The sequence below is a fragment of the Anomaloglossus baeobatrachus genome, chromosome 9, assembly GCF_048569485.1.
Source record: "Anomaloglossus baeobatrachus isolate aAnoBae1 chromosome 9, aAnoBae1.hap1, whole genome shotgun sequence".
NCBI classification, from domain to species: Eukaryota; Metazoa; Chordata; class Amphibia; order Anura; family Aromobatidae; genus Anomaloglossus; species Anomaloglossus baeobatrachus.
The window spans coordinates 29,750,456-29,759,614 of record NC_134361.1 but is presented as its reverse complement, the minus strand read 5'-3'; the positions used below and the strand labels follow the sequence as shown (position 1 = coordinate 29,759,614).

The 9,159-nt window shown below is 38.6% G+C and overlaps 1 protein-coding gene across 1 annotated transcript; it reads left to right on the top strand.

The window, feature by feature from the left end:
- The first annotated feature begins 977 nt into the window (after window positions 1–977).
- LOC142251766 (olfactory receptor 6Q1-like) lies at window positions 978–1,916 on the top strand. Its single transcript, XM_075324818.1, has one exon. It carries the CDS (start codon window positions 978–980, stop codon window positions 1,914–1,916), a length of 939 nt encoding a protein of 312 aa, XP_075180933.1.
- Window positions 1,917–9,159: the final 7,243 nt, after the last annotated feature.

Below are 9,159 nucleotides of genomic sequence, written 5' to 3'. Positions count from 1 at the left end.
CCAACATGATAGTGACCCAAAACGCACCTCCAAGATGACTTTTGTGATATACTGTAAATGCTTTCTAGCTTGTTAGCATTAGGCAGTTGAAAATTGCAAAAGATGAGAGCATGTCTGTCCCTTTTACTGCGGAGTGCTAAAATAACACTCTGGGCAAAACTAATACATTTATGTATCAGTCAGAGCCTTAAATGGGTTCTTTAAGAATGTAATAAAATGGTCTTCATGATATAAAGCAAATGACAGCCTATCCTAGTCACATGTTCAAAAGGGCTGCAGTCTGAACACAGCTACGAAGCCCTATGTCTCAACTGTCAGAGGAGCTGCATCGTAAGCACACATATCAAAGCTGGTGGAGAAGGGCTGTGAAAGGAGGAAGAATAAATCTTCTCAGCTCACTGAGCACAATTTTTTTTTCTTTAGCCTGAGTATTCTATGCTCAGTCAGCCAAAATGTAGTTATTCTCCTGTCACAACCCTTTTTTTATCGACTCATTGATTTGTGATTAAAATACAGCTCCTCTGTCAGTTGAGACACAGAGAGCTGTGTTTTTTTAGACTGAAACCCATTCCGGCACATAATCATGATGGGCTGCCATTTAAATTTCATGATGGTGGCCATTTTATTACATTCTTGGAGAACCACTTTAGGAATTGAACAATGAAACATTGATTATTTATTTGGTATTTTATGTACGTGTCATGTTCTGTACTTACAAGTTATACCAATGCCTTAGTTTGGCCTGTAACAATCATTTGTCATTTCCTCACTTTGCTAACTCTGTTCTTTTAATAAACAGATGATCCATGATCAATATACTACATCCAATCAAATTACGTGTTTCAGAACAAAATTATTGATTTTTTTTTCAGAGGAATTTTTGCATTTTTTTTAAATTTCTAAACATGTTTATTTCCAATTGGATTAACGTCTCAGGATAATATTTTTCACATTCATAAATTAAAGGTTTATATATAATGTCCAATAAGACCACAGTAATTACATTCCTCCTTGCAGGATTTTCAAGCTGCTCTTATTGCCAGAAAACCATCTTTTCTTTATTTCTTATAGTTTACGTCTTCACAGTCTTGGAAAACTTGGCAATTCTTGTGCTGGTTTTGCAAGACCCCAAACTATGGAAACCAATGTACATATTCATCGGAAACCTTTCTTTCTTGGAAGTTTGGTATATCAGTACCACACTCCCCAATTTGTTGGCCAACATCATAACAGGAAACGAGGAGATATCCTATGTCGGCTGTGTCACTCAGCTTTTTATTTTCACATTTTTGGGGGCTGCTGAATGTTACCTTTTGGCTACTATGGCTTATGACCGATATGTAGCTATCTGTAATCCTCTAAGATACACAATCGTAATGCAAGATAAGTATGTTATATGTCTCCTCATTATCTCCTGGCTGGCTGGACTCTTCACCCCGATTATCCCAATCTGCTTCCTGACACAACTAGACTTCTGTGGACCCAATCAAATTGACCATTACTTTTGTGATGCTTCTCCACTATTAAAACTGGCTTGTGGGAATATTAAGGTGAAAGAAATTGTAGACCTCGCTGTATCTGTGTTTGTTCTCATAACCTCAATGCTAGTCATCTGCAGCTCATACTTTTGCATAACATGGACAGTTCTGAAGATGCCTTCTTCTAAAGGTCGTTACAAAGCGTTCTCCACGTGTACATCTCACTTGGCCGTAGTTTGTGTCTACTACGGAAGCATGAGTTTTGCCTATATTCGTGTCACTTCCGCTTCTGTCTCTGCAAACAAGATTGTATCTGTATTATATTCCGTTGTTACGCCCATGCTCAATCCCATCATTTATACGCTTAGAAACAAGGATGTAAGGCAGGCATTACAAAAAATCTTTGAGAAACCAAAAGGGTCTAAGTTGGGTCTCTAAATCCGGCAAAAGACATCACCATTATTGTCTACCTTCCAAATGATTTTATCTAGTCATTTATATTACCAAAAACATTTTGGGTTCCTGAAATAAAAAAGTGAAGTAATGGAAATGCCCAATATTTCCTGTACGACAATTTCATAGGAAATATCAAAGTATTTTCCCATTCCTGAAGAACATTTTTATCATGCTCAAATCTTTACATTTTTGGTCAACTTTAGAGACATTTCCAAAGCTTCCAATTTTGACTATGAACATATGAACATCGAATTCCTTTTTTTAATTTCACTATGAACAGGACATGAATCTGGAGCACGTTGCACTATGGGTACGATTGGTGCACAGTTTTACAAATCTCTCACATTGTATTAGTAAGTCAAGAAATGGTCCTACTTTCTTACAAAATACCAAACATAATTTTGTACTTAGAGAACCAACCCCTGGTGGACACAGACCAAAAAGAGCCCCTGTGCAAAAATAGTAAATGGGCCCTTTTGCTGTCAAATAGCTTATCATCATATTGCACTATTGCACCAGTTTTGGATGTGGAAATGGGCCTCTTACCTCTTGGGCCCCGGTTGATCTAATGATATGTCCACCCCTGGAACCAACCTTTTCTCTGCTTTGTTTTTCCATGCTTTCTCTCTCTCAGTGTTAAACAGCATACTTCCCTAAAGCAGCCCCCATCCATATGTTCATTTATGGTATATTGAAGTCATACAATGGACTCTTCCATTGCTTGGAACTTTCTCAATGAAACACAAGTTGTCAGACCTGTAATGTTTATGTAGTACATGAAGAACCGTTCATTTAAAAGTTGGTGAAGAAGAAATGGTAAATATATACAGCACTTAGGACACTAAGCACTTGACGATCATCTGATCATAACATAAGCTTTGTCTCGGTGAGAACTATTATCATGAAGAAGTCCTGTTATATATTGATTTTGTGCTTTTACTTTTATGTGTAAAATAAAACAAAATTTTTTTTATAAAATAAATGGTAAAAAAAGCAACAAAAAATGTATTCATGTAATCACTTCACAACCTATGACGTACTGGTCACGTCCTACCCTTTTATGCAGGTTCATACGCCATGCCCGCATCTTTCCCTGCACATATCGGCTGATCTGATCAGCTGCCATCTGCCTATAACAACATTGGCCAGATCGGAGATCCCTTTGCTGCTCTTAACTAATTAAACCCTGCTGTTAATCTCTGACACCAGTATTCAACACATGCTGGTGGGCAGAGCCATTCCCGGCTGTCATCGGTGGCCCTGTGACGTGATTGCAGGGCACCAATGGGTTATCATGACAGCTGGGGGTTAGCTGATTACCCCTGTCACTGTCATCGAATTTCGGTGAATGTCGGCTTTGTGCCAGCATTCATAGGAAGTCAGCATTTCCGCTGTATAGAGAGGGGCTGATGCTGATGCTCTGCTTTGTACAGCACAACGGATCGGAAGATCACAGCTTGAAATCTGAGAGGAATAGTAAAAACAATCAAAAGTGGAAAACATTTTTTTACGAAAATATGAAAATAATAAAAAAACAAAAGTTAAAATCAACCCCTTTTGCTTCACTGGAAAAAAAACGCAAACACATATTTGGTATCGCTGGGTTTGGAAATGTGCACGCTATCAAAATATAAAATAAATGAATCTGATTAGTAAATAACATAACTAATTTTTAGTAAAAAAAAAAGACAGAATTATGTTTTTAGGCATCAGCAACATTGCAATAAAATGCAATAAGAGGTGATCAAAACATGACATCTACCTAAAAATGGTATCGGTAAAAACGTGAGATCAGGGCTCAAGAAAATAACCAAAATAGCAGTTGCACTCAAGTAAAGGAGAAAAAACAAGCATGTAGATGGTGATCATTAGAATATGAATATGCATTACTGCCACAAAACATGAAAGTATTTTTTTGAAAAATATGAGTTACTTAGCAAATAAAAGTGGCCAAATATACTTGTGCCCAGTAACCACGTCAAGGTGCAACTCTCATCTGGGTCCTACTCTAATTCCTATGCCTCTCTTGTCCAAACTGAACTATTATATGGACTAGAATAGAACCTGCAAAAAGAAAATTAAAAATACCTGAAATAACTGGGAGGAGTGCACAGACAAAGGACATGACTCCATAAAACAAAGTAGAAAAATTGCCGCAACTTCCTATCTCGTAGTCTGAACTGGTGAATACTGAACATGACATAAAATATCCAAAATAGCAGTTGCACTCAAGTAAAGGGAAGGAGAAAAACAAGAATGTAGATAGTGAACATTGGAATATAAATATGCATTTCTGCCAAGAAAACATGTTTGCAGGTTCGATTCTAGCCCATATAAAAGGTCAGTTTTGACAAGAGAGGCATAGCAATTAGAGTAGGAACCAGTTGAGAGTTACACCTTGACATGGTATCTGGGCATAAGTAAATTTGGCCACGTTTACTTGCTAAGTAAAGTCTACAATCTTTTTTTTTTTTTTACCATTGCTTCAGAGAGCTGGACAGTGTAGGGCCAGGTAAATCTGAAATCCGTCATTTTCACTGTACAGTGGATATGAAGTCTACACACCTTTGTTAAAATGCAAAGTTTTCGTCACGTAAAAAAATCCTACCAAGATAAAATATTTCAGAACTTTTTCCACATTTAATGTCACACATAATCTGTTCAAACTGAAATCATTTTGAAAGAAAAAATAAAACTAAAACAATGTGGTTGCATAAATGTACACACACTCTTAAAATTTGGGATGTGGTTGTGTTCAGAATAACACAGCTTACAACACAGCAAAGGGATATTTTTGTTGAAAGTTATCAGTCAGGAGAAAAGTACAAAAAATTGCTAAGGCATTAAATCTGCCATGGATTACTGTGAAGAGGCTCATCAAGAAGTGACTTAACTACTTCACGACCAAGGACAAACCGGTACGACCTTGGTCTTATAGCGATAATCACTGCCGGCTGCTGTGGCCAACCAGCTGTGGTCCCCGCACATGTCTAATGATTTGAACAGCAGACATGTGGAGCTATCAGGCACAGGTGGATCCACGATCCACCCATGCCTGCTTGCCACTTATATCTTGCTGTCAAAATGTGACAGCATGATTTAAATGGACGTGGCAGGGATCGCACCGTTCCCCTCTACCATCAGTGGCTCAGTGACATGATCACGGGGAGCCGATAGTTGTCATTGTAGTGACGGGTCATGTGATGACCCCTGTTGCTATCATGACGTATTTCCTGTGCGAGCCAACAGAGCGCCGGCTTTTACAAAAACGCTGCATTTCTGCTGATCAGAGCTGTGGAGCTCTGATCAGCAGAAATGAAATAGGAGCTGTACAGCTCTGATGAGCAGAAATGAACAATCAGACTGTGCAGTGATAAAGTCCTATAGGGGGACTAGTAAAATAAATAAAAAATGTAGAAAAACGTTTTTGAAAATATGAAAAAACTAAAAAAAAACCTTATAAGTTCAAATTACCCCCATTCACCCTATTGAAAATAAAAGTTAAAAAATAAAAAATATACACATATTTGTTATCACCATGTTCAGACATGCCCGATCTATGAAAATCTCAAAATTCCCAAATTAAGTTTTGGGTGGCTGCAAATTTTTTTTAACATGCAATAACAGGCGATCAAAACCTCGCATCTGCACAAAAATGGTATAGTTAAAAAAGTCAGCTCAAGATGCAAAAAATAAGCCATTAATGAGACCCAGATCTTGAAAAATGAGAACGCTGTAGATCTCAGAAAATGGTGAAAAAGCCCTATTCTTTTATGAACAAACCTCAGAATTTTTTTTAACCCCTTAGATAAAAGTAAAAGCATACACGTTTGGTATATACAAACTCGTACTGACTTAGTTTTACCATGTATTGAACACGGTGAACAAAATATCCCCAAAACAATTGTACAATTGCACTTTTTTTTTCAATTTCTCCACACTTGAAATTGTTTTCCCATATTCCAGTACACTGTGTGGTAAAACTAATGGTTTCATTCAAAAGTACAAAAAATGAGCCCTCTTATGACAATAGTAACGGAAAAATAAAAAAATTATGGCTCTTAGAAGTAGGGGAGCAAAAAACAAAAAACGAAAAATCATGAAGGAGTGAAGGGGTTAAACTTGTCAACACAGTGACATTAACCAGAATTAGATGTTCCTCAAGAATTGATTAAAAACAATGAAGAAAATTGGGCCAGGAGGCCAAAAGAACATTAAAGGAGCTGCAGGAATTTTTGTCAAGTACTAATTGTGTGCTGCATGTGGAACAATCTCCCGTAGTCTTCATTCATGTGTCTATGGGGTAGAGTGACAAGATAAAGCCTTTTCTTACAAAGAAAAATATCCAAGCTTGGCTATTTTTTTGCTAAAACCTACATCAAGACTGCCAAAAGCATGTGGGAAAATGTGCTATGGTCTGATGAAATCAAGATTGAACTGTTTGTCATAATTCCAAAAAGTATGTTTAGCACAAAGCCAACACTGCGCATCACCTAAAGATCACCATACCCACAGTGAAGTATAGTGGAGGCAGCATTACGCTTTGGGGTGTTTATCGGCAGCAGCAACTGGAGCTTTAGTCAGGGTCAAAGGAATTATGAACAGTTTTAAATATCAGGCAATTTTACAACAAAACTTTTAGGCCTCTACTAAAAAGCTGAAGTTGAAGAGGAGTTTCACCATTCAGCGAAATTAACAAAATAACGGCTTTGAAGAAAAATATCAAAATTTTTAAATGGCCTAGCCAGAGCTCTGACCTGAATCCGACTGATAATCTGTGGATAACCTAAAGAAGGCGCTGTACACAGGAGATGCCCCGGCAATCTGACAGATGTGGAGCTCCTGCCAGGAAGTGGGGGGTAAAGATCGCTAATTTTGGATGTGCCATGTGATAGACTCGGACCCAAAAAGAGTGAATGCTGTCAAAAATTCAAAGGGAATATTCACAAAGTATTAGGTTAAGGGTGTGGGTGAAGATTTATGCAACCACACTATTTTAGTTCTTCATTTTTCGTTTACAGCCGAGAATATTTCTGCTTATTTTCAGTTGATTTTTACAGATTCTGAGATAAAAAGTTCTGAAATGATTCTTCTTCATATTATTTTTTTTAGATGACCAAAACCTGGTATTTAAACAGGTATGTGTAGACTTTTTATTTTCACTGTATTTACAAGTGGAATAAATAATTTAAATATATTCCATGTGTATTTTTTATGCCTCAGTGTTGGAAAGCAAGGAAGTAAGAGATTGCCCTTTACCCACAAGTGCACACATCTGCTTCAATGGTGAATAAATCACTGCTAAGACTAACATATCAAAATAAAGGTATGCCACAAATATTTCCCATGTTCTGGTCCCAGAGGAGGAACATGCACCTCTCAGACATGTATGTAATATCCTTTAGGGTTATGCTTTGTAACATTGCTATAAATTTAGTGCATGGGCAAATATTGCAAAGGGCTAAAATGGATGGAACTGAGTTGCGGTAGTAACTATAGATAACTATGGCACTGTTCCTCCTACAAACTATGTTCCCCAATCCCATGTAACCTTTTTAATAACAAAAATAATAATAAAACGTAATATTATTATTTATTATTATAGCACCATTTATTCCATGGCGTTTTACAAGTGAAAAACCAAGTACAACAATCATAAATATTACAAAAACAGACTGGTACAGGAGGAGAGAGGACCCTGCCCGCGAGGGCTCACAGTCTACAAGGAATAGGTGATGGTACAATAGGTGAGGACAGAGCTGGTTGCGCAGTGGTGTACTGGACTGAGAGTTATTGTAGGTTGTAGGCTTGTCAGGTGAGGTGGGTCGTCAGGTTCCTTTTGAAGCTTTTCATGGTAGGTGAGAGTCTGATATGATGGGGTAGAGAGTTCCAGAGTATGGGGGAGGCGTGGGAGAAATCTTGTATGTGATTTTGGGAAGAGGAGATAAGAAAGGAGTAGAGAAGGAGATCTTGTGAGGATCTGAGGTTGCGTGCAGGTAGGTACCGGGAGACTAGGTCACAGATGAATAACGGAGACAGGTTGTGTATGGCTTTGTATGTTTTGAAGTGGAGTCTTTTGGTAATGGGAAAAGAGTGAAGGGATTGGCAAAGTGGCGAGGCTGGGGAATGGCAAGGGAAGAGGTGGATTAATCGGGTCGCAGAGTTTAGAATAGATTGGAGAGGTGCAAGAGTGTTGGAAAGGAGGCCACAGAGCAGGAAGTTACAGTAGTCAAGGTGGGACATGATGAGGGCACTAATGTTTTTGCTGATTCTTGATTAAGGAATGCACGAATCTGGGAGATACTTTTGAGTTGTAGTCGGCAGGAGGTGAAGAGGGCTTGGATGTATGGCTTGAAGGATAGAACGAAGTTGAGGGTTATTAAAAGGGAATGAGCATGCGAGACTGGGGAGAGTGAGCAGCCATCAACTTTGATGGATAGGCTTGTTGGAAGGGTTGAGAGAGAATGAAGAAAGATAATGAATTCAGTTTTGCCCATGTGAAGCTTTAGGAATCGCACAGAGCAGGATGAAATACCAGATAGACATTGTTGGATTTTCGTTAGTAAGGAGGTGATGTCAGGTCCAGAGAGGTAGATCTGCGTATCATCAGCATAAACAACCAACATTTCCAAGTTAGTTTAGCCAATGTGATAATAACTAGTGATGAGCAAACACTACCATGCTCGGGTGTTCGGTACTCTTAACTAGTCATGAGTGAGCACTAATCATGCTCAGGTGCTCGGAACTAGTGATGAACGAGTACTACCATGCTCAGGTGCTCAGTACTCGTAACTAGTGATGAGCGGGCACTACCATGTTTGGGTGCTCAGTGTTCAGAAGTAGTGATGAGCGAGCAATACCATGCTCAGGTGCTTGATAATTGTAACTAGTGATGAGCGAGCATTACCATGCTCGGGTGCTAAGTAGAGTTGAGCGCGGTTCGCGGTTCGAGGTTCTCCAGTTCTAGGCTCGAGTGATTTTGGGGCCTGTTCTAGATCGAACTAGAACTCGAGCTTTTTGCAAAAGCTCGATAGTTCTAGAAACGTTCGAGAACGGTTCTAGCAGCAAAAAAACAGCTAATTCCTAGCTGGCTTTCCGCTGTAATAGTGTAAGTCACTCTGTGACTCACACTATTATGACATTTCAGTGTATAGTGTGCGTGAACAGCGCCTTCAGATCACTGCTGTTTATATAATGGCGATCGCCATTTTTTTTTTTTCCTTGT

What these genes read in the sequence shown, in the direction of transcription:
- LOC142251766 (XM_075324818.1), top strand. Translation starts at nt 978, where the DNA reads ATGTCCAATAAGACCACAGTAATTACATTCCTCCTTGCAGGATTTTCA.